The sequence below is a fragment of the Serinus canaria genome, chromosome Z (assembly GCF_022539315.1).
Source record: "Serinus canaria isolate serCan28SL12 chromosome Z, serCan2020, whole genome shotgun sequence".
In the NCBI taxonomy this organism is placed as follows: Eukaryota; Metazoa; Chordata; class Aves; order Passeriformes; family Fringillidae; genus Serinus; species Serinus canaria.
The window spans coordinates 50376319-50404051 of NC_066343.1; the positions used below are offsets into that span (position 1 = coordinate 50376319).

A 27733-nucleotide genomic window follows, 5' to 3' on the forward strand; every position below is an offset into this window, starting at 1 on the left:
ACCTCATGAAACCATCATGAGAAAGATTCAGAACATAGAATTCCAGTCAGACTTCAAAATTATGTACAACACTTGACGAAACAGTGAGAAAATAATAATAAAAAGGTATTTCCAGTTGGTTGGTTGGTGGTACTTCTTTCTGCAGTCTTTTTCCTTGTGGTCATAAAAGAAACACACAAAAGATTCGGGGAGGTTTGTGTGGCGGGTTTTGTGTCTTTTATTGTCGGTTTTTTCATTCAGCATAAACACAAAGAAAGTCAGTCAGTCAGTCAGTCAGTCAGTCAGTCAGTCAGTCAGTCAGTCAGTCAGTCAGTCAGTCAGTCAGTCACAGCTAGGGATGCCAGTAGCAAGCACGAGGCTTTCCAGGGCCTTTCCGCAGCACAGGCCCCACGAGCGCTGCGCTGCGGGGCTCCGAGGCCAGGCCCAGGTGGCTCGGGGCTCGGCCGGGCCGCGCGTCTCCACCCCCCAGGGCGCGGCGCAGAGAAACGCGCGCTCGGCGAGGGCGGAAGGCGCAGCAGGCACCCACCGCCAGCACACTGCACCCAGCCCGACTGGGCTCACTTCTTCCCAAAGGTCAGGTCTTTGGCCTTTCCAAAACAAAAGCCTTGGTGGCGCCCCTGTCACCGCCGGTACCAGTTTTCCTGAACACGCACTGCTGCGGGTTTGGCGGCCTCCCGTAAAATTCCGCGTGGCTTGCCCTATCCTAAAAAGACAGGTCCTACCACGTCGAGCTATGTAATCGGCTCGGGGAATTATCTATTTAAAAAAAACAAATTGCGAACAGTCTCCTGCACTACATACTAGCCATTAAACGTCCTCTGAGCAATCTCCAATTCCACACATGCACATAGAAGGAGATGAGGGAAAGGTGAGTGAAGTCCCTACGCAACAGCCCGTCCCTGCTCATGCTCCCCACCGCAGCCGGCGGCAACCACGACGGCCAGCGCCGCGCCCCCCGCCCCGCCAGCAGCGCACCGACCTGGGGCCGCGCCGAGGGCGCTCCCGCTGCAGAGCACGGCGCGCCGGAGCACGGGGGCGGCCATGGCGCCGAGGCCGGAGGAGGCGGGCGGCGGAGCGGGTGGAGGGGGGGGGGGGGGGGGTCCGAATGCCCCGCCCCGCGGTCTCGGCAGGGAGATGGCGGCGGTGCTGGCGGGCGGCTCCGGGCGGGCGGCGCGGGAGGCGGCGCGGCGCTCAGCAGTCTGCCCGCCTGCCTCGGGCGGCTGGGGCTGTGCGCCCGCAGGTACCGCGGTTTGTGCGGCGGGGGTGGGCGCCGGGATGCCCGGCTGGGGCGCGGGGCTGCCCTCTGACTGCGGAGCTACCGAAGTACTGCAACTCCCGGCAGGCCCGCCCGCCGCTGCCAGCCCTGTGCCTGACGGGAGCTGTAGTTCCTGCGCGGGTGCCCCGCTCGGCGCGGGGTGCTGTCGCGGGGAGCGCCGCGGATTGCGCTGCGGTGGACAGGCCGAGCTGGCGCGGCGGAGGTGCACGCCGGGCAGAGACGGCGTCACAGAATCGGTGCAGCAATCAGATAGTGCCCTGGCTTGGAAGGGACCTTAAATGTCATCCACTGCGAACCCCGTGCCGTGGGGACACCTTCCACTAGACCACGTTGCTCAGAGCCCCATCCAGCTTGGCCCTGGGAATGTCCAGGAAGGGTAGATCCACAGCTTCTCTGAGCAACTTATTCCACTGTTTCACCACCCTCCCAGTAAAGAATTTCTTCTTCATGTTTTACCTAAACCTGTTCTCTAATCGAAGCCTTTGACTCCAGTCGAAGGCCATTCCCACCACTCCAGCTCTGTTGCAGGCCCCACTGAAAGGCTGCAATACGGTCACCCCACAGGTCAGTGTTAGCATATCCCCTGCTTGCTGCTGTCAGGATATGACATTTAAAAACAAACAAACAAACAGATAAACATGCAGCTTCATAAATGTGTATTTATTCTGGGAGGGTGACAGCCTTATCCAAACCCTGGGATTCAGAGATAAGGAAAAAAGGGTGCATGGAAAAGAGGTGTATGGCAGCGGGCTCCCCAGCCTAGGATCTGGCTGGTCTCCTGCCAGCAGTGCTGAAAGTCTTGCTCAGGTTACACCTCTGTTATACCCCTCAGAGACATGGAGACCTCTCTGTCTTGAGTGGAGTTCCCTTCAGGGACTGGCCATGTAGAGGGTTGCAGTGTGCCTGACGCTAAGCAGTTTGGTTGGTTGAGTTCTCTAGGATAGTCTGCACCACCTGCACATGACAGCTCTCATATCAGTCTCCCTCTTTTTTCCTTGGCCGTCCCTTTGGTTTTGAAACATTTCTGTAACACTGTATGGTATGTGTCTAAGGAAACAGTAGAATTTTTCTTGAATTCAATTTCAGCAAATTGAATTCAAGAAAAATAAAATTCTGCTGCCCTAATCTCTCTATTGACACTGACAACTGATTGTCCATGATATGTGGTGCACTAGTCCTACCCCAGCCACCAGCATGATTTCTGCACCAGCTTTGCAGAGGCCCATGACAAGAATGGTCTTTCAGTGCTAGACCAACAGAGGTCTATGGGAAGGAAATGGCAGTGTAATACAGGTCAATTTCATGCTGAATAAAATGTATTTGTTTACCCATTGGAACTGTTTAAATTAAATTTAATGGATAAATGTGCCATTTAATGGATTTTTTTCTTCAGGTTTTACGAGGCGTGTCATTGTGGTTCACTTGCTTAGAAAACAAGTGTTTTTATTTACATGGCCAGTTACATTTTCCTAGGGAAATGCAGAATATAATAATAAACAACCTAACTCAGTTCAGTACTTCTCTTGTGATTTCATGGCCAGAATAATTCCTTACAAGCCAAAACCTTAAAATATTACATTGTAACAGTGTAACCTGTTATTGTGACTCTCTGTTACTAAGTCAGTAGTTGCAAATAAAAATCCTCTGGACGCCTGTTTTTGTGACAGCGAAAACTTGTAAAATAGCTTTTCCATTATGCTTGTTTTAAAGCAGCTTGCAACAGAGTACACTTAAAGTCAGCACCCAAAGTTAATTTTGACATTCTAGACTTAGTAACTGTCTTATCTCTGACGTCTGTACAGCAGCAGAACATTACTGGGTCTCCAGAGTGGTACTACAATCCAAATAATACACTTGTTTTTTTATAAATAATAATAATAATAAAAAAAAGCTTTTTGTGACTTCCTGCTGCATTTGGAGCTTCCAGAATGTTTCATTTTATAGTAGCAAGGCCAGCACTTGTGGTGTAAACAAGTTGTGACACTAGTGAATTGTGGAAAACAGAGGAAAACATGACAAATCCTTATAAAAGTGTAAAGGAGGGAGCAGGAATTTTGTGCAGTTTTTCTTTTGCACATCCAATAACTATATACTTCTTCATCCTTGTACATATTAGCTCTGGGAAGCTGTGACATATTATTTGGGTTTTTTTGTCAGTGATATGAGTAACTGCAGTTTTTGCAGTTTTTTAGTGTCCTATCCCAATGGTCTGGCATCCCACAGTTGTCCGTAAGTCATACGTGCTAGGTTCCATACTATTAAATCATACAGTGTAACATAAAACTTGACCTTCCTCTTTTTTTTTCTTATGGCAGGGAAGCGGTATCTGCTAACAGAAGAAGATATAAAGTTACAAGAATTTCAGCAGATGAAAGTGGCAATTAGAAATGAGCTGCATGGCAATAAAGGTATACCATTTGTTTCATAGTCACCACTTTAGCATGAGTCTTAGGAAACAAGCAGTCTAAGTCATAATAATATGACATCAATTGACCTCATTTAAAGAAACAAATTATGTCATCCTCTCGCAAATATTTTGTACTTAATATAGTTGGAAGATCTGAGGTTTTGTAGAATGAAATGTAGCATTAGTTATGTTGTGTTGAGAATACGTGTTGAGAAGCTTTCATGTTTGTGAAGTGTTTACACAAGACCTGAAATGTTTGTAATGTTTGTGCCCTCACTTTCCCAACTTTGTTAGATAATTGAATAGAAAAAACTATTTCAGTCTACAAATCTTGCTTCAAGTATAATATCAGCATAGAAAGTTAACACAAAGCTAAATTGTTACGTTGCTATCCAGAAAAAGGCTTTCACAGTAATTTGTTTTTTTTAATTTGCTCCCCAGATTTTGTTAGTTTTTTTTTTTTTTGCCCAATATGAGTTCTCAGTTGTACATCTGATTCCAAATGATATATGATACTCAGAATATGAAAAACAAATTCAGGTTTTTCAAATTAATGTAGGAGCAGGATCAGTGGATTTTTTCTGATCTTGTCAGGCTATTCAAATGTATACAAATTCCTTTCTTTTAGAAACATAAGTATAAACATGAAGCTGCCCTTATTATCTAAGAAAAGCAAGGTAAAACTCCTGGTTTATCATGCGTGGGTGTGCTAGTGATACAAATTGACAGCAGTTCCAAAGGCTGTAGTTAATTTTAAGGCAAGAAGAGAGAAATAATCAGATCTCATTTTATATAACTCACTCTTCTGGGACAGAGAGGGAAGTAAAATCATCCTGATGTTTTTTCTGTATTAAGTAGAATTTAAATTGTGTAGTTGTGCATCATAATATTGTTATATTTTGCTGGGATAATGATACACTCATATCGTAATTTATTCATCCTGTACTTGAGAAACATTGACATTTCTGCTCGGGGGTCAATAATTTCTGCTAAAGCAAGTTAGTAGAAGCCAAATATTTCGCTTCATAGATCACAGTTTACCTTCTGGTTTTGTGCAAACTGAATCCTTTGAAAACTACTGAAAACATTGTTCCAAGCACCTATTTGTCTGTATCCGTGAGTGGTTTCCGGATTGAGTATTTAATGTTATACTTGAAACATGAAAATAACTATGGTTAGTAGTAAACTTCATTTAGAAATTGAGGGACAAGCAATAATAACTTTTATACAGAATATATAATAGCTATTATTTATTGCTGTTGTGAGGCAAGTATTAACAACAATTATTTTACAGTAGTTACAATAGTTATACTATTAGCTGCAGCAGTTGTACAGTTAGCTAGAATAAAGTAAATACAGTTCAGATGCCATATATTTTTGAAATTCCTGCACATCTTTGAACACATCACAGCCGTTATATGTGCATACTTATATATATGCATTTGTCTGGCTTCACAGGCTTCAATTCTGCACCTCAGTCTTGAGTAAGGACTTGTATTTGCATGTTGGCACAGATGTGTATTAAGTAACTGTACACGTTGTTGTCTGGGGTGCCTACTTTGCACCTCTTGTGCAGGTTACTAGCTTGGGAACAGCAGTGACCCAGCAACTGCTGCAAAAAAGTTCATTTCCCAGCCCAACATTATAGCAGCACCATGACAGGAATGGAGCTGCTCGGTGGTACATGTGATTTTAATCTTGTGTATATCTGAGTTAGAGGCTTGAAGTTACCAGCTGAATGACTAGTCTTTCTGCTTGGTCATAGGAAAATGTGCTGGATAGAGAACCCTCTCTTTTGGAGTAGAATGGTAGCAACTCCAAGTTTATTGCTGTTTAAAGAAATAGGGAGATTATGTGTGAAAGTCATTGTTGTTCATCAGCTGTGAAGGAATTAAAGTCTTCTGTCTGAACAGTATTGAGTAGAAGTTCTTATGGTCATTTGAATGCTGAGTGGAAATGGTTTTGTTTGCTTGCTTGCCTTTCAGAAAAAGAACATAAAATGTCACAAAACTTTGTTCCTTGTTAGAACTTTTGCATTACCTGATAGGCTCCATAACATATATAGTGAAATTAAGTTCCCAGTAAGCATCTCCTTGGTTTTCTAAGTCTGACATGACTTCATAGGGACATAAAGGTATACTTGTGTGTTAGAAGTTTCATGCAGTTTTCTTGGTGAAAAAAACAAGAGTTCTGCTTCACGGTGTCTCCATGTTTCAGGTACTAAGTATGTAATGCTGGTCATGGAATTGTCTATAGACTTCTGCTGTATGTATTTTATTTTCAGATCAATATTTTAAAAACATTAAAGAAAAACTAAAGAAAAACGGAATCATTCTCAGAAATGAATTAAAAAATTTGCTGCATTTATGTCAGAATTCATCTGATGTGGAACTAGCCACAAAAATTATTTACAGGTATTTTTAACAATCCAGGTAACTCTCTTTTCTGTTTTTATCTTTCTAATTCTATTAGATTATCCCAGGCTATATCTGCAGTTGAGGTCTTGCTCTAATTGCAATATGCATCGTTAATCCCTTAATTTAAGGCTGTATTTTTATTTAAATACTTTGAATCTTCCAACCCTTTAGAGACTCTCAGGTCAAAAGAGAGTTAAGCTGCGGGAGCAAAGTGGTGTCCTAGGGTATGGTGAACCAGAGAGAAAAATTATCCCACAGCTGCAAGGCAGAGGTGTTCTAGGGCATTCCAGCCAAGACATGCCTGGTTATAAATTGGCCTGCAACCAGTATTCAATAGCAGAAGGTTTTGTGAATGGAAATTTTCCTAGCAAGTACAATATAGGGACTATAAGGAAACAGTGAAATCCTTTATATTTTTATTGAGCTATTGCTACTAAAATAAACTGCTGCAAACTTCCTTTGCTGTTGTTCCATGAATGGAAGGTAAAGTAGCTCGGAATTTTCATGGCAGAGACCCATTCTATAATTTATTCAATGAGTTTTACTTTATTGGTAATAAAAAAGAGTATTAATTACCAGTTTATTTGTTTGATCAAAACAATAATTTTCCTTAGAATTTATTTCCTGTTGTCTATATATCTTTGGCTGGTGCAGCTAGGAAAGTGTGCTTCAGTCATTGCACCTTCAGATCTTGCTGTCTATTTAAAGTTGTTTTCCCTTGGCAAATTCCATGCCCTGTGTGATTAATTTTTTAATCTTTCCCATAGGTACCATGAACAGAATAAAATCACAGCCTTACATAATTTTAAATTTGGTCCACTCTTTATGAGACTGTGTTATGAGCTAGACCTTGAAAGACCTGCAGTAGAACTTATCAAAGATCAGGTAATTCCCCCTGTATAGATATTAAATATATTGTTGAGCTTATTATTAGTCAAATATGAGTAATGGTATGCTACACATGAGCCTTGCCTGAGCTGGTAGACTTGAAGATGTGTTGCAGTAGCAAAGATGCCTATGACATTAATATAGGTGAGCAGATTACTTGTTTTTTTTTTAATTTTGGCACAGTAATTAAAAGGAAATTAAATGCTAGTTTGATTGGTAACTTTATTTCTGTATAACTGCATCATTTGAATAAAAATTGAATAAAAAGTATTGATGAAAGGATAATTACTTAAATGAATACAGCTGATGTATGCTTTCCTGCATCCTGTGTTGCATTAAATTATTCTTGAAAATGAGCACTTGTAAGTTTCTCTATGGTAGTCGGCTGAAATACCTTGGGTTACTTGCACCATCAGGTTCACCATGTTGTTCTGTACTTTAGTCTCTCTCTGAACACTGTAGAGGTGGTATGATACTCATCAGCTCAGAAATTTGGCCATTTTAGTGCTGAAGAAACTGAAGGACTTGTTTCTGAACATTTCTAAAATTCTGTGTGTGCTATTATGGCAAAATAATAATCAGGTCCCGTGTGTTCAGTAATGTTGTGACTTCAGGAATCTCCGGCAGCTAATGAAAATCTCGCTGATACAAATTCATTAAGGCATGAGATATGTCTAGCCAGAAATGGGAGAAGTCTTGCTACTATTCTTAAGTAAGACATTTGTAAGAAAGAGTATATGTAGTTTCTATTATGGTTTCAGTTTTTTAAGTTGAGATCTGTATCATTAAGATGGGAACTGCTCTACTTATAGTACATAGTAACTGGTGGATACAGGTACATTTCTCCAGATTCTGCTGCAGAAACTGAATACCTCTGATATATTTTACTTGTTTATTCCCAACACACAGTATTTAGTGTCCTAAATTTTAATTCCTTTCTCTTCTGATACTGTTACCATCATCACTCATGCTCTTGTGCTGATCATTTGATATTGTGATTAGCAAAAAATTCATTCTATTTCATGGTGGTGGTACTTCATTCCAAAATATATTGTTGATCAGCTGCAAACTGTTAGTGACTTCTGCTTCCATTGACTTAGAGGTCTAGGACATTTCTGTTTAATTTTAGTGAGCTTTTGACCATTATGAGTCACTGGTATTTTAGACATTATTTGACAGAGAGACAGACAGTCAAGGAACCCAGAGAGTTAAATGCTGAACTTGTAGAGATCAGACTTATTCCAGTAGGAAGACCTGTTAAATGCTGTGCACAGTAAGACTCTTCACTGTCCTGACTTTTTTATGCTTGCTCTGTTTCCTCTCCAGAATTTGCATGGTTTTTTCTCAGACAGTACATCATTCCATATTTTGATGACTATGTTGTTTAAAAAGGGCCATTTTGAAAGTAAGTACTGTATTTGCTAAAGCAAATTAATTTTGGGGAGGATGCTTCTCACTGTAAATGGTGCATGTGTGTGTATATATATGTATTAGCTGATTTGCTATGGTTTTAGATGGCCAAACATCGTGTAAATAACTGTAGATGTGAATGCATTGCACTGTAGTGTGTAATAAAAATTGAAGGGTCTATTTGTTTCATATTCCCCACAGAATTCTTGCCATTCAAGTTCCACACAACTGTTATTATTCAAGAGAGCCTTTTTCCCCAAACTCTCTTAACTGAACTGCTACTTTTCTTTGCTTCGTTATTTCCCACATCATTTTTTCTTCTCTATTGAAAATCTGATTTATGTGAGCTTTAGAATGTTAATTTCCTCAACGATTTTTTTCTTCATTCTGCATTTGTGTCAGAGCAAGGAAGAGTACCTTTTTACTTGTGCCATTTCTCAGAGTGGCTACTGCAATGTAGAAGTCCAATGCTTCCATTGGACTTCTACATTGTCTACAAGTAATTCTACAAGTCCAAATTATTTTGGCCCTGCATGAAGACAAGGAGAAATCATCTGACCTAACTTTGAAGACTTCCCATGAGAACAGCTTAAAGCTTTTCAAGCAAATCCCTTTGTTTGATATTTGTTGAACACATAACAGCTGGACTCTTAATATTTGGCAAATTTGAGTCCAGCAGTTGTCCTAAAAGTTGCAACTGGGCCACTGTAAAAAAAACCTAGATCAGCACCCAAATGCAGAATCAGAGGACACAGTCTCAAGCTGCACCAAGGGAAATATAGGTTGGATATTAGGCAAAAGTGTTTTACAGAAAGAGTGATAAAGTACTGGAATGGTTTGCCTGGGAGGTAGTGGAGTCACCATCCCTGGATGTGTTTAAGAAAAGACTGGATGTGGCACTTGGTGCCATGATTTAGTTGAGGTATTTGGGCTGGGTTGGATTCGATGATCTTGAAGGTCTCTTCCAACCCAGTGATTCTGTGGTTCTGTGATTCAGCATTGTGCAATGGACTATGTGAGTTAATGAGGAGATGCTATGTAATTTGCCTACAGTGGTGGAAGCTTTCTGGGCAGTTAGGAACAATGAAGGTGGCTTTTTCAAGTGTATAGAATTTAGTTTTAAATTTTCACATAAAAATAATGGAGGAATAAGGCCATGTGCTAGTGTAAACTGAGAACCTCCTTGCTAAGTTGAAAGAGATCCAAGTGACCATGCATTAAACTTTTTGAATTTTTTAAATAACAGATTTCAGTTTGCATTCATGTTTTCAGATAACTTATTGAACTCATACCTTACTGACTTGTTTCTTCTTTTCAATTATGAGAGGTACAGCCTTAAATTTATGGAGTGAGTAACACTAATATATTTTTAATAGGTGCTTTGGAAGTTCTGGTTGAAATGAAAAAACAAGGTATACCTTTCAACAAAGAAACCTATCTACTTGCAGTTGCAATATGCTATAAACTGGTAAGTATTATGAATGAAGAAGTGTTTGAAATGCCTTCTCTATCTCTTCCTTTTTTTTGGATTTTAAATTTTGGATTTTTTTTTTGGATTTCCATATTTTTCTTGTCATGGTTTTGTATCTAGTGCAAGTATTTTAAACTTTTATATATATATATATATATATATATATATATATATGTCCAAAGGTGCGTCATTGTACATTATATGGTGCATGTACATTGTTTCCAATACAAACTAATGTGACAAAGTAAATCTCTAAAAAGTTACATGGACTTGAGCATTAAGAAAAAATTTAGTACAGCCTTTGATTACCTTACCAAACATCACAGTATTCTTTCTCTGTGATGTTTGCATCTCTTCAGACAATACACTGTGCTTCAGCCTCAGTATTGGTTTTATAGTCTTGTTTCCTTAAGGCATATACATGATACGTTCTATTTGCCAGACATCCCCATCCATTTCTCCCCTCCCCCTACAAGCAGTCTTGTAATTTCATTTCTGTAATTGTACACAAATTTGGCAAGGAATAGAGCTGTAATCTGTTCCCTGCGTGCTTGATGAAAATGGACAGCTGAACGGAGAAAAGAAGCATAAATTAATGCCTTTAGGTAAACAGATAGCCCCTTGAGCTAACCTGTATGTTTAGCTCAAACAAAAAGAGCACAAGCATGGTAAGAAACTAGAATACATCAGTTCTATGAATGTTTTCTTAGAACTGTTTCCCCTTTCATAGCAAAGCGAGATCCCAGAATTTTTTTATTTTGATCTTCCTCTCCAGATTTGAGTCAGTTCTGCAGTACCCTTTTCCAGACGCATTTCTGGGTTAGGAAAAGGGTATTGAAATTTTAGTATGAATCTTTCCCAAACTCATTTGGAAACTCTTCTTCTATTTCTTTGTCTTTTATAAAGACACTAGCTGTGGAAAAAGCTACACCAGTAGACTAAGCTTCCTCCAGGTAACCATACCATGAAACTGAGAGCATATGTGATAACAAGGACATAGCCTAAAATGGTACCTCAGTAGCAGTTTATGTGTTTTTTCTGAAATTCTCACTTCCAATGACTTAAGCTGCCTTAAGGTCTCCTGTAGCTTCTTTCCTAAAATGTTTGCAAGTTTTTTTAACATGTCCTGCAGTTAGAATGCTGGAATCCAAGGTAAGTGCAACAGGAATAGCTTCCCAAGGCTGCTTCTTCTACTTCTGGCCCTACATAGATTTTCAATAGAGAATCTGGCCCATTATTACTATTGATGAAAAGAAGGGGGGGGTGGTTCTGCTCTGTCACCTGGTTGGCTTGAATAGTCACAAAAAATTTGAGGGGCTTTTTCACTATGATAAAATACTTTCAATGGGGGAGTAAGCTATTTATGCACTAACCCTTTATGCACTAAATAGGATTAGATGGAGCTCTTTTAAAAGCTTAATCTATTGACTTGTCTCTTAGGAGGAGGAAGAGGAGAAAACATGGAGCTCAAACTTGCTTTTCCTCATGACACAAGATAAGATATGTCAGAAAAAATCTTGAAATTAAGTATCTTCAAGATACTTAATACATCAAATAAGAAAAATAAGGGTACTGGTATCATTAAAAGCTTTGCTGGGTATCTACCATTCTTGGTTTCTTTAGAGTAACCTTGCCAGAGACCAGAAAAATGTACAAGGCTTAAACTCAGATTATTTCCAGTGGATAAATAGAGGAATTAATGTCAATTCTTTGCACAAAGGTATTTTTGAGGTCAACTCTAAAACACTTCTGGGATGGTTTAAGTCTCTGTAAGGCACTGCCATACTCTGAGGTAACAGATGGTCTTTCCTTTAGTGCAGGAAAGAGCTATAGACCTTTTGATGATAACAAAGTATTTATGTAATAATAATCAATCTTCTGGTGGTCAAAATGTTTCTAGATTTTCAAAGAACATATTTTGAACCAAATTTTGCAGGAATGACACTTTGAATACTAGGAACAGAAATCAACACCAAATCTGAGGACTCTTATCCATATTGGTGGTACCAATTGTTACAAAACCTTCCTGCTACCAGCTTTTAGGTTTGACAGATACTATTTTGTTTGAGGTCCAGTCAGTTCCCCTTGTGATTTCCAGTGTGAGCAGCATTGGTTTGGAGAGTCGATAGTTTGAGAGGTAGCACACAGATAAACTCATTGCCTTTTAGTATCACCTGTTGAAAATTCCCAACAATAATGGAAGCCTTCTGTGTTGGATAAAGGCAGATTTCTTAAGCTGAAATATTAGAATATATACTTTAGAAGCATTTTTCAAGAATTAATCCTTAAGAGAGGCTAAAAATGGCTGAATGTTCAAATTCACACATACACAGATTTCTTACAAGGAATGGTACTCAATAGTTCAAAGCTTAGAAAATGTTGATTTTCAGTAACTATCTAATGTAGCTTTTATAATAAAGTAACAACAAAAATTAATCTTCCTTCCTGATTTAGAAATTATTTGCAAGTGAAAATGTCTGTTTGTTTAGTATATTGCTGGGGCTGTTTCATCTGTTATAGAAACCCAAGTAGTTAGGGCAACATGTAGTTGTTAAAATAATAGAAGTTATTTTTTACCCACCTGTGACCTCTGTCACTTCAAATATCATATTTTTATGTTGTGTTTCTCAAAAAGAGCTGCACAAAATCTGCTTGGTTGGGTTCAGATACATATTGCCTTTGTGATGTTAACTTCTGAATACCTTCTGAATATGATTGCAGGTGCTTATAGTCCTTTCAGGTAACCAGAAAAAAAAAGCACAACTTCCTGTGATATTTCTATGCAGGGCAACCCAGAGTCTTCCAAAATCTCTGCGAGACTGCTTGAAGAAGCACAGCTAAAAGGTGACATGTTACCACTGCGAGCATACTGCTTTGCAATAGCAGCTGCTCTCAAGCAGGTACAGTCTCTTTGTTTCAGTTGTTCCTGGGTCTCTGTAGAGAGAGAGAGAGATTCTCTAGTTTTGTTAAAGATAGGTAGTGACAGGAAGCTAACGTGGAAAAAGCATGACTATATCATGGCTTCATGTTCTGGAACTTTTAGGATCCTGAAATAGTAGGATTATACAAATTGAATATAGAAGTTTCTAAAGCTAAACATATATCTTGAGTCTAATGCACACATATTCTGTGGTAATACAATCTAGAACATTAAAAATTATAGAGTTAGGCCAAAAGGTTAAGTGTCACCATGGTTAGATGTCTAGTCCTGCAGATACTGCTACTTAGTGGTAATTTCTGTTAAATAGAATTAAAATGATAATTTAAAATATTTGTGCAATCATCTCTTTTAAATGTTTGTCTTGGGAGGCAGACTCAAAGGTTTTGATATGTATTTCACTACTGCCAGGGAGCTGTAATTTCTCCACAATATGTTTCTGCCTGGTGAGGTTTTGCTTTATCTCAAATGTCTAAGTACTGGTGTGAAGAGGTTCTGACACAGCACAGGGTGAAAAGTGGAGCAGGAGAATAACTATTAGAAAATTCTAAAGTTTGTAATAAAGTTTGGATTTCCTCTGCCATTAATTTGTGTATGCAGGTTATGAACCTTCTCTGTTTCATGTTAAAATAGAGGTCAGAGACACTGAAAGTGCTATAAATTTGATCTTACTCACAAATTTGAATGAATAGAGTAGAATTGTTAAAAGTTTCTATGCACTCTGTGATCTTTTTCACTCTGTCTGTGTGAATGGAGACACTGTAAAATGGCATCATTTAAATAAATTTATTCATGCGTACAATGGCATGATAAAATTCTTGTTTTGCAAATGGAATAATGCTCTGCATTACATTTAATTGTTCTTTAAGCTGAATTAATTTTGACAGCATTCCTTGCTGTAAGAAAGATGTTTCTTGATTCCAAGTAGCATTGCTTGGGCTAGTAAATGTCAGTGTAACGTTTAATGTCTATTCAAATCAATTGATGACATAGATACAGTATTGTAAATGTGTGTGTCCAAAAGGTTAGAGGGGCTGGACAGGATAAATACACAGTAGCATATGCTGCACTTCATTACTCTGACATGTGTTGAACTGAGCGTGTGTGTAAACCTTCCATCTTTTAGGTGATCTCATGCTCCATGGTGGTTACATGTGACAGACACACACAGTACTAAACAGACAGATGACATGGGAACTCCAGCATGGGGTATTCCGTTTGCAGGCTGGGTGCTGTTTGGTGTCTGTGGGTCTTGGTGGAGTTGGGTGTAATCACCTTGGTGGGTGGAGTCTTGGTGGAGTCTTGGTCAGGTCTAGATGCTGCATTGTGATTTATTGAAGAGTTGTGAAGGACTGTTGTTTTTCTGTCAATGTGCAAGTTTCTGACATATGTATGACTATTTTTATATTATTTTTGATTCCTTCCTAGAACGATGTAGCACAAGCCAAATTTTACTGTTCCCAGATAATGAGAACAGAGAACAAACTATACAATAATCTTAAAGTAAGTATGCTTGTCTTGCAGAGTATTCTACACTAGTCAATAAACTCCCAAGTGGAAAGTAAGGAAAACCAGCCTCTTACTAGCACAGGCATGTGTTGGTAGTTTTGCTGAGCTTGTTTTTTCGCCAATAGACAGTTTCTGTCAGTTGGATGACTTACATTCTGAACTGTTAACAACCTCCACCTGCTTTTTAAAATCACTTCCTGCCATAGGTGGGAATGTAAAGTAGACCAGTCCTACATGTGTGAGCATAGACCCATGAACAATTTCTAGCTATGAGTTTTGCTTTCTAGCTCCAAAAGATTTTAAAACCCAGCTCTGCCACTTTAGGCCTCCTTCAGCTCTACATACCCGTGTACATACAACAATTTTTTTTTCTTTAGTTGTCCAGTCTACAGTCTGAGAGAAAGTCTGCCTGTGCATGTTTAAATGACCTCTAAGCTATGGTAAAAACCACAGTATTCAAGAGCAGCTAGTGCAGCTCCATCAGAGGACCTCTGCCTCAAGCCTGACCCTTCCTTTCCAGGTCCCAGCTTTTTTTTTGGTAAAAAACCCCAAACATTTGAAGAAATTGGTCATTCCATCTCTTTCTTTGCAATGGATAGATTTTTGTCAATGCACTGTCTGGAAATGAATTTTGCCCAGCTTTTCTTCATATCTTTCTTAAACACTTTAGTAATAATTTGCATCTTTATGAATGTTTGTGTGGTGTGTTTTTATTTTATTTTTAAGGTCCTTGTCCAGCTCAGATCTGGTTTGCTAAAAGAAGTAATAAATACATTAGAGGCAGCAGTGGAAGTAGATACACCTCCCTTTGTGAAAAGAACTGAGTTTTCTGAGCAGGTGGTAAGTATACAGTGATGAGAGAAGGTTCATGGTACTGGGCTGAGCCATGACAGTGGTGGCTTACCTACAGAACTTCAGGTGCCTGAGTTTGCCCTGCTCTAGTTGTTTGGGTTCTGGTGCATTCTGAGGCTGAAGCAGCTGGCTGGCTTCCTCTACTCTTGATCAAAACTCTTAGATGTTTGCTTCCTGTATTTTGTATCTTGCTTCTATAAGCTCATATTTCATCTGAATGTAGGTGACACTTTCCCTAGGGGCATTAAATGATTAAATCCCTTGCCTCCTATGCTATTTTCATTTCATGTGAAATGAGAATAAAGTTTCTGGTAACAGCGATATTGTTAGGTTGGTAATATATGAAAGAGCTATGATGCTATACTGGGAAGTGTGATATAGGAAATTGTAGCTCTTGCTATTTAACTATATTTTACTGTGAAAACTGTTTTTTACAGCCTTGAACAATAAGAAGGCTTCCTTCAGCACACATATGAAGCCCTTCTCAGTTTGTCGGCATTTCTGCTGCTTTTCCTGAAGCTTTTTTAGTATATTATTTTGGATATGCCTATAGAACAAGACATTTAAGACTATGTTAATAATTAAATACTTAGTCTTTCACTGCTGCCTATTAAACAAAATTAATAACTAATATGCAAAATTATAAATATTAGGAGAAGAAGAGAGCCAGCCTTTCGAACTGCTGTGTTGAAAATAAATTCTTTAAGCAGCATTTTGTTTTGTAAAGTCGTTGCAGTAAACATTGCGTGTGTTAGTGCTGTACTTTGACTTTGTTTGGGAAATTTTTAGTTGCCAAAAGAAGACTAAGCATTAGTCCTAGCTGCCCACTTCCACAAGAGTTTATTGATAATATTTTTTTAAGGGATTTACCTAACACTTGAGCTCATACTCTTGTGTATGGCAAACAGAACTTCTCAGTCTTCTGTAGTCTGAATTTTATGGATTTGTACTGTACTGTGCATTTATGAAGATACATCATAATAATAAAAATTGTGCTGATCTGGAAAGTAGATTCCAGGAAGCAATTATGTTTCCTGGATTTAAATAGAAAATAATTGTGTTTGTCTGTACTGGGACTGCAAATAGGATTGTACAACTCTGAGGAAGTTTTAAATCTAATAAACTCTCTTAAATAGATAACCAGTGCCTTTCCACCATTTTGTGGTGATGCATAATGTACTTCTCGTAAAAATCTCATCTTATGAGTCATTGTCTTAGCCACCTACCTTACAGTGTGTATTTTTTTTTTTTACTATGAGTTATTGCTTTTCTTCAATGTGGTGGTAGAATGAGGACTCCACTTGCTGAACTGTATAACAATATGTCATTTTTTCTTCCTTAGCTGGCTACAGTCAGGGAAAAGATGGAAGAGAGCCCTGACCTTTCTGTCAAACTAGGAAATATTTATATGAAACTGCAAGCTTCAGGACAGATAACCATGTGCACACTGGAAGATATGCTATTCCAGATTCCTAGTTCAAAGAAGACCACTGCAAAGCTTTTAAATCAGAAACAATTGGGCTGTCACGGTGCTAATCCAAATCCATTTTGGTCAAATCTGTTGTTAGGATAGCTCAGTATTTGATGCCAAACTGAACTGCTGATAGCATCTCTTATAATCCAGACTCAAATTAAATGTCTGTTCCCTTGTTACATAGTGAGAGTTTTAAGTTGTTTGTATAAAATTTCATTTTAAATACTGATCATGTAGCTTCCATGCTTCAATTTTTGATCCTAAAAACAAGCTGTGACAATGGGTATTTGTGTGTTGTCCGGAAATGGAAGTGATAGAGAGGTTTGACTTTTTCATTAGGTTTTTGTATCAGGATTTTCCTATGCTAAATATTATGGAAGTGAATGGATGGAAGTGAGCAAAGTGGTATGAGTATCTGACCTGACTTCTGTGGTTCATGAGAAGAAAATTTGATCTTCATCAGATTGAATGTTCTGACTGAAAGGATAGAGGCAGGCAAAAGTCCAGATAAAAAAGCCTGGAAGTGCTTGAACTGTTAATTCAAAGTCTGTAGATCTCAAGAGAATCAGAAGGAAGCATGCATCTTTTGTTCACTTTAGTATCTTTTTCTTCTAAAGAAATATATTAGTATTTTTTTCCTATCAATTGGGATCATGGAAATGCCATAGGAATTTGCATGGTAACCAAGGGGTTGCTTTCTCACTAGAAGAAGATTCCTGATCAAAAGTCACTCTCAGAGTGAGTGCCTGCACAAATTGCTTCCTTCACATTTTCTGATATTAAGATTCCTAGGATAAGCCAATCTTGATGCAAATTTGCAACTAAGTCATAAAAAGTTTTTTAGAGCAATTATAATCTCATTTTTAGCTATAATTACACTATCTGCATAGCTTATCCTGGTTTTGGACTAAAAAAAAAAGTACAAAGAAACTTTATTTTGTCCAGCTTTAATGACTCTAGATAAAATGTGCTGGACTCTAGCAATAAAAAGCTGTTTGTGTCTGTCAGTCCTGTGTACTCAAGAATCTGACTGAACTCACCCTCCAGAATAGAAGGAATTGGAAACAGATATGCACTGGCTAACCTTCATGTGCCTTTGGATGCCTTTGTATGTGAAGTGATGAACACATTGACAAAAGAACTTGACAGTCTTGTGAGAGACAACTAGGTGGAACTCAGCTTGATACTTGGCAAGTTGGGCTGCATTATCTCTCCTCTACCTTCTGTTTATTTATTTTCTTTCTGCCCCACTCAAGCAAAAGTCATAGCTCAGAGTATATTTTCTGTGAATGAAAATCTGCATCTGTATCACTGAAGCCAGGGAGACACTGAAGAAACAAGAACCCATCCATCCTTCAAAACAAATATGGCTTCAGTCAGTGGGATGTTGCCTTCTGAAGCTCTAGCTCTGTAACTTATTTCTTTTGTCACAGTGTGTCTTATTAATATTTAAAATGTACAAAAACTGTTACAAGGTAGATGGAATTTCATGCAAGTGAACAATAATACGAAGTGTGTATCACACTTCTGTGATTCCTGTGTGCCTTTTTTATGATTGGTGGGGTAAACTAAAGTACTACATACATTAATCTAAAAACACAGCTATTACTTTTTCTGTAATATTGTGTAGTATGTAATTCCACATGTAGTTTCCCTTCATTAAAAATTCTTTCAACATTACCAATACTATGTGGACCCTTGAGAATTTCTCAATCTTTTCTCTGCAAATAAATTTGGTAGGAGATATGTAAAGGCTGTGTGGCAAGGATTAGTGGTAAAGGATTTAAAGAAATTAATTACTGTTCAGTTTACTCTGTTTGCATGGACAGGAAAACCATCTGGTGTCATCCAGTACAATGGGACAACTGTTTGGTGTTGAAAGTGTATAAACACCACATTTTTAAAGGCCATCAAAGACATTTTGACCCATTTAGCTTTGCATAGCAAATAAATAAGGTTAGTTCTGTTTAATTTCCTAACTTGGCACTTTAAAACTTGTATTAATTGCAAGAAGTTGTTGTGTCCTAGGACTGTTGCATGTGTACTTGTTCATTCTAATCAGAATTGTTTAGCTTCCTAACTTAGGCTGTATCCTACCTGCAACTGAAGTAATCATAACTTTTATTAAAATTGTCAAAATATCTGATATTTTCCATTCTTTTTTCTCTTGACTACATTTTTTCTTGAGGGTGTTGTTTTCTTGAGGTTTATTTGTAAGTTGAGTTTTTTTTTTAGAGAAAGAACGTTTTTGACTTGAAAAAGAAAGGATGCACTTAACTAACAGTACTTACTAGAAAAGGAAAGCAGGAACTTAAGATTAAAGGATAAGTTCAGGGAAACACACACAAAATTCAGACAATTAAAATTAGAATATTGACTGTTGCTCTAGAAGTGTTGTAGAAGACTGCTAATATTTTCCCTTAGGAAAAAAAAAAGCTGGGAGACATAAGGAAGTTCTAACATTTATGCAGTTGATTTCCAGCTAAGTCTAATTTGTGTCATACAAGTCCCAGAGTCTGTTATTTGGGTCATCTTGGATTTGGGTGATTATTTATGGATTCATTTTTTTGGTGCATTGAGATTCACTCTGACTTTTGTGTTGAAAGAGTCTTCAGTCTGATGCTTAGTTGAGTGTTATTGGAGTTGAATCCTGATATCCCAGCACCCAGGATCAGGAACCAAGCTTGTCTAAAGATAAGCAAATACTTAGGGGTTTTGCTGGATTAGAGTGGATGGAATGTCGAGGGCTGAGCTGCTAGTCCACTCTCATGGAGACAGCCTCAGAAAATAGGCTGAGCATTGTTACTGGAATTGATACTCAATTTTTATCAGTGATGAACCTTGAACTCAAAGAGAAGTCAACATTCTTGAAATCAATTAACTTTATTTGTAACAATCTGAAAAAAAAACCCAAGGCATTTATATTTCAAAGTGAATTACTACATTTTTTTCTCTAGGTTTCACAGCAGGAGATTCTGTGGGAAGCGCTGCTTAACATTTTATGTGTTATAAGTAGCTATGGTGAGGATCTGAGAGCTCTTTGGGGTATTCTTGTGTGGAAGAGGATTGCTCTTTTCATACTAAGGTGTTCTTCCTCCAGTAAAATGAAACATGAGTTTTGTGCATCTCCTTGCACTGCAGCAGGCTTTTGGAACAGTGATCCAGGAGACAGCAGGTGGCGTTTCTTGACCATACTCCCCAACATTATTTCCAGGGATGGCCTGCAGTGTCACTTATGTAAGGCCAGGGCAGAATGAATTGTTTGCCCTATATTTAACATGTGCCATCTTAAAATGGAAAATCCAGACAACAGAAAGCTGCCTCGAATTGTTAGTAATGGTTGGTGATGATTGCAAGCCTAGAGATTTACAGCACTTACTTTGAAATTTACAGCACTTATTGAAATAACTCATCTTTGTCAATGATCACAGTACAATGTGTACAGGATTCTGTGAAAATCCTAATCAATGACCCGTTAATGTTGCTTCTTGTACACCAATGACAATTAAAAGTTCATACATTGGTATGCCTTTAGGAGAACGTTGGACCCCTTTTCTTAATTGAATTTTAAAAGAATTCATTTTTACATTCAGAGAGGATCTGGATTGTATGCAGTCTTCAAAGGACTGACATTTCTCTGCTGTAGATGCTTCTGCATTTCTCCATGAGTTAATACTTCATTCTTTTTCATATTTCTTTCCACATGCATCTTGAGTCTTGGTGAGGAAGGTTCACCTTTTTTGTGCTTCTCTTAAGTTAATTTTCTTCTTCAACACAGTGAAAAGGAAGGTGAAAGGGTTAGCCATTGCAGGAGAGCTCAGGAATGTTTTCAGACCTCAAGAAGAGCATTCATTTATTTAATGATCCTTCTAAACAAGTTTAAATAACATGAAGCAAAGATTTACAGAAAGGAGGCAGACCTACCAGGCATAGTTCTAAATATACACAACTTTGTTTTTCTTTTGGGCTTTTTTTCAAGGTTGCTTCAGATTAGCATCCTTCTAAAAGTTTTTAATTGTGAAATAAGAGACGTGTTTGTTTTTAAACGGCATCTGTTGTGGTTCCTTGCATGCCTTTCTACTGTCACATTCTCCTTAGAGTAAGTTTTTAAAAGATGCCATTCAACACCTTCATCTTCTGTTTCTTTTAACCTGCTGCTTATGACCAGCATTTTGAACTCAGCAAATGTCTGGTTGCCTCCTTGACGATTACTTTTTAAGTAATTTAACTTTCATCTGAATGATAAATTTAAGCAGCAAGGTGAACTAGGGAGACTTAAAACTGCTATTGGTACTACTAGTCCCATGTTTTGTAATGTGAAGGATAGTGCTCTTTTCTTACCTATCTTAGCTTGTGCTGTTGAAGATAGCTGGCTGTGGACCTTCAGGGGCTTTTGTTGAGTCTTTATGCAGTTGTCTGGATCTCCTAATAATTCCAGCAGAATGTGCAGTAAAAACTGAGATAGTCTGACTTACCAACTCCCCAGGCAGAAATGCTGGTTTTTTCCAAGTACAGATGCTCTAACTACAAACCCTTGTGTATTACCATACAGAAAGCTGCCTCAAATGCCAACCATTGCCTTTTTAGCAATGGTTGGCGATGACTGCAAACCTAGAGATTTACAGCACTTATTGAAATAACTAATCTTTGTCCTAGTGTACCATCAAATAAAGTCAGCTTTGAAGTTCTTGTGCCAAGCAGCAACTCAAAATAAATGCAGGAGCACTGATATTAGAGGGAAATTGGGTTAGGAACCATGCACACAGATCAGCTGTATGGGATCAAAGTCAGCTGGGCCTGAACTTTGTGTCTGCATGAAGGGTAGGAGCCCTGTTAGTAAAAGGAGACTGACTCCTTCCTGTGGAGATGTAGGAAGTAATTCAGCAGCCAGTCTGGAATGTGTGGAGGTGCTTTGCAGGCTTGTTTATCCTCTGGATTTTTACCCTTTGCTGATCTTCCAGGTGGGCACCTGTAATGCTGCTGAGAGCAACCTGGAGTTCATTAGAGATGGCTATACTTGAGAGGAGGGTAAAAGGCAGGTGGAACAGATGATGTCTGTCAGATCCTGACCAGGAGAGAGGTAAAAGTCTAAGTGAACTAAGCATAACAATATGTCAAAGCTTGGCTGCATGGCTGGTTTCAGAGACAGGCCTTTGGCTTCTGTGACCACAGTCATAGAGACAACTGGTTGGGATATGCTTAACAAAGGGGGTCTTTGCAAGCAAGCTTCCTAACCTAGTGAGGGTGGCTTTACATGAGGTATGCCAGGAAGGATTACCAGAACATGGAGAGAACTGAGGGCATGAGAGAAAATGCAGCTGAGTGTGGCAAACAGCATGGCAGGGAAGGCTCTCTCTATAAAAGCAGTGCAACTTGGGACCCATCTTGAATGTTGTACATAAATGTGTGAGCATAAGGAATAAGCAGGAGGATTGTGTATACACAACTGTAGATCTAAGACCTTGTTAGGATTATGGTGATATGGTAGGATAGCTCTCATGTCTATAGTGCTGCAGTGAAGGGACACAGAAAAGACAGGGTGGGTAAGGATGGCAAAGAGGAGAGGTTGAGCTCTGTATAAAGTGGGTGTGTAGATTTTGCCTTGGTGATGAGTGAGTAGTGAGCTTTTGGGTAAGGATGGGAGGACAGACAAGCACAGGGATGCTTCAATGGTTATCTGCTACATCCTGCCTGATAAAGAAGGTGTGTGCATGCATACACATGTGCACACACACAAGCACTGGTGAAGCATTCTTTAAGCAGCTGGACAAAGTCTCAGTCACAGACATCTCTGGTTCCTCTCTGGGCTTTAGTCACCCTGTTGGAAGGACAGCATAACTGGACAATATCAGTCTAGGAGATTTCTGAAATGTACTGAGGGTAACATCTTGGTCCATGTGACAGAGGAACGGGTAAGGGAAGATGCTCTCTTGGACGTGTGACTCATAAATGTACAAGAATTTCTGGATAGTGTAAGGGGCTGCAGTAACAATGATTCTTGTGGAGTGAAGAGTGTGAAGTTTATGATCCTGAGAGTAATCTAGGTCCAAAATTTCAGAAGAGTAGGTTTCAACATGTTCAGGGACTTACCTCCAGGTTCCTGTAGGAAACTGTCCAAAGGAAAAGTTCTGGGGTGATCTGGTTGATCTTCAGAAGCAATATTCTCAGAGCACTGAAATGATCTCAAGCTGGCACAGGGCCAGAATGAATACAGAGCTTCTGACTGAGCTTAGACACAAAAAAAGATGCAAACAGAAGATGGAAGCAGGATAAGTTACCGAGGAAGATTGCAAAGACATTGCCTGTCCATTCAGAAATTAAGTCAGGAAAACCAAAGCTTAGTTGCACTCGAAATTAGCAAAGAATGTGAAGGATGGCAAGAAAGGTCTTTTCTGAGGATATTGGCAGCAAAAAAAGGTTTGAGGAGATTGTGGTTCTACTGGTCAGTGAGACTGGGGAACTAGTGACAAATGACAGGGAGAAGACTGAGGCACTCTGCCTTTTTGCCACCACTTGGCAGGGGAAAAGAGGCTGAGAGAAATGGGTTTGCTCAGCCTTAAGAAGAGAAGGCTTAGAGAAAACCTTATTCCTGTCGACAGCATCCTGATCAGATGATAAAGAGAGGGTGGAGCTAGACTGTTCTCAGAAATGCATGGATGATAGGATTGGGCACAAGGGCCACAAGTTGAAACATGGGACATTCTGGTCAGGTACTGGGATAAAAGTTACCATGAGGGAGATCAAATACTGAAATAGTTTACCTGAAGATGATGTAAAGTCTCTATTCTTGGAGGTCTTCAAGACTCACCTGGAAACTGAACACAGCCCTAAAAAACTTGAGCTGATTAGACCTGCTCTTGGCTGGAGGTCCATTTCAAACTGAATTATTCTGTTGTACACCTGGATGACCTATTGACTATACCGTCCTGTATAACAGGACAGTACAAATGAAGATTTCATATTCCCAGAACACCATGATGTAGCTGTCTTATACACAATTGTACAGAAAAGGTTCTTTTTTTAGTCTCTTTGATTCTGAGACTGGTGATTACCTATCCTGGCCCCAATGCTGACTTGAGATATCAAGGTTATGAGTTACAATGAAAGTTCTGGATTCAAACCTAGCCTCTCTGTTGCCCCTTTTCTACCAGAATATAGCAGTGCAAATTCACAAATCATATGACAACCATGTGCTCTACAAATAGTCATGTTGATAGCTAGTCTGGCTAATTCCATCACAAACCTTCCAGCATACTGGGATGTATACTTGCAGCAGTCAGCCCCTGTATCCACTTCAGCACCTGACCCAGAAAATAAATTACCATCTTAGTTTACATGAAGGTGCTTTTTTCAAGGTTTGCATTCTAGATAGAGTGTGAGTTGAACTTTTGGTGTCCACTTTCCTAAGTTGTAAGCTAGTCCTTGCTTTCAATTTCTATGCAGTTGAGGGAAGTTTGTGGAGTCTCATTCCTGCTGACCTGTGAGCTGCTTGAAGAGAGATTAGGGCCTCACCTATATCCAGCAGAAACTGCAACATCAAAATGAAATATAAAATTACCAGTCATGTGACTTCTAGGTAATTCAGGCTAGCAAATTATCACATTTACTTTAAGTACAGGACATGTCTTGCAGCAGGAGACTTGGCAACACAAATCTTGATGGAAAAGTTTAGGAAAGAATATTGGAAAAGATAACTGAATAGTAATGCTTGACACAGCTGAGTGAGAATTCCAATGATTTAACCCCAGCCAGCAGCCAAGCCCCATACAGCTGCTCACTCACTCCCTTACCAGAGAGACTGGGGAGATAATTGGAAGGATGAAAGCTGGAGACCTCATGGGCTGAGAAAAAGGCAGTTTAATAGGGAAAGCAAAGGCTGTCCACCAAGCAAAACAAAACAAGGAATCCATTCACTGCTTCCAATGAGCATGCAATGCCATGGCAGTTCTCCAGGAGAGCAGGGCCTCATCATGCAAAATGGTTACTGCGGAAGGCAAATGCTATCCCTCCAGTTGTGCCCCCACTCCTTCTTCTTTCCCCCACTTTTACACTGAATTTGGTGCCACATGGTCTGGAATATCCCTTTGGTTAGTTTGGGTCACCGGTCCTGGCTGTGTCTCCTCCCAACCTGCCAACCACCCCCAGTCCCCTCCCCAGTGTGGCTGCACCAAAAGCAGAAAAGGCCTTGGCTCTGTGCAAGCCCAACAACAGCAGAAACATCTCTGTGTTATCAACCCTGTGTTCAGCACAATTCCAAACACAGCTCCATGCCAGCCACTGAGATGAGAATTAATTCTACCTCAGTCCAAACCAACACACCAAGTAACAACTCCTTTGCAATTATTCCATCCATAAGTACTTACAAATGGTCTAACACTTCTTTCAGCTTTATGACAGTAAATTAATCTTGCTCTGGATGGCAAGATTTTAATAATATAAAATAAAGATTTTAATAATGGTGGGTTTTTTGTTGCTGGCTTAATTGTTGGAAGGAGTGGTCCTGTAGTCCTTTCAGCCACCATATGCTGCAGAACTGGAGACAGAGAGTCCAATAACTTGTCAGAAAAGGAAAGAGAATCAGTTCACAAATTCGCTTAACATATTTTAAAAAGTCCTAAGTTTATGCTTAAACATGAGCAAAATAGTTTGGGAAACTTCTCATCCTCCTTCTCTACAATGCCATCACTTGGGGAGGGGTAAAGGGAAGGGAGGAATAAAAAGGAGAAATAAAAGGCAGAGACATTGTTGAGAACTTCTTCTTTATGTTTGAAGCTTTATCAGTTCTCATATCAGAATGACAGAAAAAGAGAACTGTGATGGAGAAAGGATGATACATCTACAGAATTGCCATAGTGGTTAGGTACTTTTAGGGGAAATTCAGACCACAAAATTTGCTCTGCTGCACTTTTACTACCCTTTGGAAGGGTTTAATATTTGTAAGCATTAGCAAATAAAAGCCTTGAAACATTTCTCACAAAATGCTAAGAAAAGCATGTGCTTGAATTCAGGAAAGACCCTGCAGCGTCTGTTACCCTAATGCAACTCTTTATGAACAGTCACACGTATGAAAACATCAGCATGTCAAATTTCAGGCCATTACACCACATGTACCTTTGCATGGGCTCAACGGGTTGGACTGCAAGGCATTTCTCCCTTGAATTGTCATGTATCTTTATCTTCTGTGCATTTCCAGACAAAATAGTTTTCTACCTTGAAGAATGTGATGCAGAAAGTGTGGTGCCATTTTAATATTTACATTACCAAAGACAGTTTTAGATTTTCCTTTTTTTTACATGTGTTTGTAACTATATTAGTGACACCTCTGTTTTGGGTTGAAATTTTTGTTTGTTTTTATAAACTAATCACTGAACTATAGAGTAACTTACAATGGGAGAGATTTCTGGACGTCCCCTTGTTCCACCCCCCATTACATATCAGCAGAGAATAGCATGAAACATCATCAGAGAAAGGAAATTAAAAGCTTTGCCTGTGCAGCTGTAGCCATGTACATGTAGCTGCCTTTTTTACCAGTGAAATCTGCCTTTTTTTACCAGTGAAATCAACCTTGTTCTTTCACTTTTTATTCCCTTTAAGAAACATGTATTTTTAGTTAACTCACTTGCTTTGCATGTGATTCCAGGTAGCTCCTCTACTTGCCTACTCCTAAAATGACTGTGAGTGTTTTAAGTATAGACTGAGAACCACTCCAAATTAGGGCTTGCAATGGTAACTTGCTTTTACTGTTTTCTCCCTGAGCTGGGATGCCTAAAACTATCCTGTGATCTCCAGAGAGCAGAGCAAAGAGCTGTTCTTGCACTGACAGGTGATTTTAAGTAACTTACCATTCTATTCTGCTCACAGACTATTTCTTACCTAGTGGGTAAATGTGATCAATCACCTTCTGCTACAGGCGAATCTCTACAAAAACAGTACACCATTTGAAGTCCCATATACTTCATTCATGTTCTTTTTATATTTACACTATTGTTTTAAAATATCTTTTCCTTAGGGTCAGAGTATATGTACAACTTCCTGAACCAAGTCAATACTTCCCAAGCCAGTCATCTAATAAAATACTTACATAGCTAGCCATGTTTTTTTCCTTGAAGTCCTAGGGGTTCGAGTGTGATATTTGTCTGATGAGCTTTTTCCAGATCCTGATGACATATCTAGAAATGTTCAGGTCAAGAAAAGACATTTTACACTGCCAAAATAGCAGCAATCAGAAGCAAAATCCCAGTATGGCTCTGATTATTCCTGTATGAGAGTATGTTATGATGCTTATAAGTAATAGTGGTCTTGCTGTGCTCTCTCTTCTGCCTCACTCAGGTTTTGATGTCCAAACAACAAGCTGCTTCCTCTCCATATCTGAGCAGTCATATGTTTGCTCCAGTCCCAGTCAGTGTGTCTCTTTTCTCTCGGTTCACATATAAAGCCAGGTGTGATTTTGTTTCTCTATTGTGCTGTGCTTGGTCCTATTCCTACCCTATAATTTAGCAAGAGGTCTAAAACTGTGTTCAATTTGCCAATTATCATGCATATTGCTGTAATTCTTTGTTCACCTACATGCTTAAAAGCTGAAAGTCTTCCTGTTAGCTACATGTGGTTTTTGTCTTTCAAATATTCAAGGCCATTTCTATAAATAGTGAGTTGGGCCATTAGTGTATGTTTTGAGCAAGACTGCTCCTGTAATTAGTCTAGACATTTATGCAGGCAGCCTGGGAGCAGCAAGTGAGTGTTCTACTGTTCTGTTCTTCTGTTTCATTTTTTAGTATTTCTATTCTTACACTTGCACACTCAGAAAGGAGACCAAAGAAAACAGGGTGTTGGGGAGAGGAAACAAGACCTGTTTCTCCATGGCAGAAGAAAAGTGCATCACTGTGTGTTTACTTCATCAGAGCTGTTTTCCTATCCTGGATGCAGTCACAATTCCTGGTGTGAATCAGGGCAAATAGAAGAAATTACAAAGGGTAATACCAAATCATGTGGTCTCTATTTATGCCAAGAATGTTTCCCATTTCTGTCAATACCCATGGCACCTAATTAAATAGCCCAGTATGCTTCCAATAAAGAAACAAATTTATTTATTTA

General features: G+C 39.1%; 2 protein-coding genes across 5 annotated transcripts in view; one reads left to right on the plus strand and one right to left on the minus strand.

Annotated features, from left to right (window-relative positions):
- The window catches only part of MRPS27 (mitochondrial ribosomal protein S27), a 42636-nt gene extending 41523 nt beyond the window's left edge, over positions 1–1113 (minus strand). The window contains exon 1 of the mRNA XM_030237425.2: positions 980–1113. Within this exon, the coding sequence (XP_030093285.1) occupies positions 980–1043 (64 nt within the window). The 5' untranslated portion in view covers positions 1044–1113. The remainder of the gene's footprint in view (positions 1–979) is intronic.
- Positions 710–27733, plus strand: PTCD2 (pentatricopeptide repeat domain 2). 4 transcript variants are annotated; one of them, XM_009093981.4, is made up of 10 exons: positions 710–868; positions 3592–3684; positions 5968–6097; positions 6868–6985; positions 8315–8393; positions 9775–9866; positions 12656–12769; positions 14236–14310; positions 15043–15156; positions 16511–18788. In XM_009093981.4, the coding sequence occupies exons 2-10, from the start codon at positions 3645–3647 to the stop codon at positions 16739–16741; spliced, it is 993 nt and encodes a 330-aa protein (XP_009092229.2). In that variant the 5' UTR covers positions 710–868; positions 3592–3644; the 3' UTR covers positions 16742–18788. The 4 variants fall into 4 exon arrangements, with proteins under 4 accessions (XP_009092229.2, XP_030093287.1, XP_030093286.1 ...); XM_030237427.2 differs by lacking the exons at positions 710–868; positions 16511–18788 and adding exons at positions 1121–1240; positions 27415–27733; XM_030237426.2 differs by lacking the exon at positions 710–868 and adding an exon at positions 1121–1240.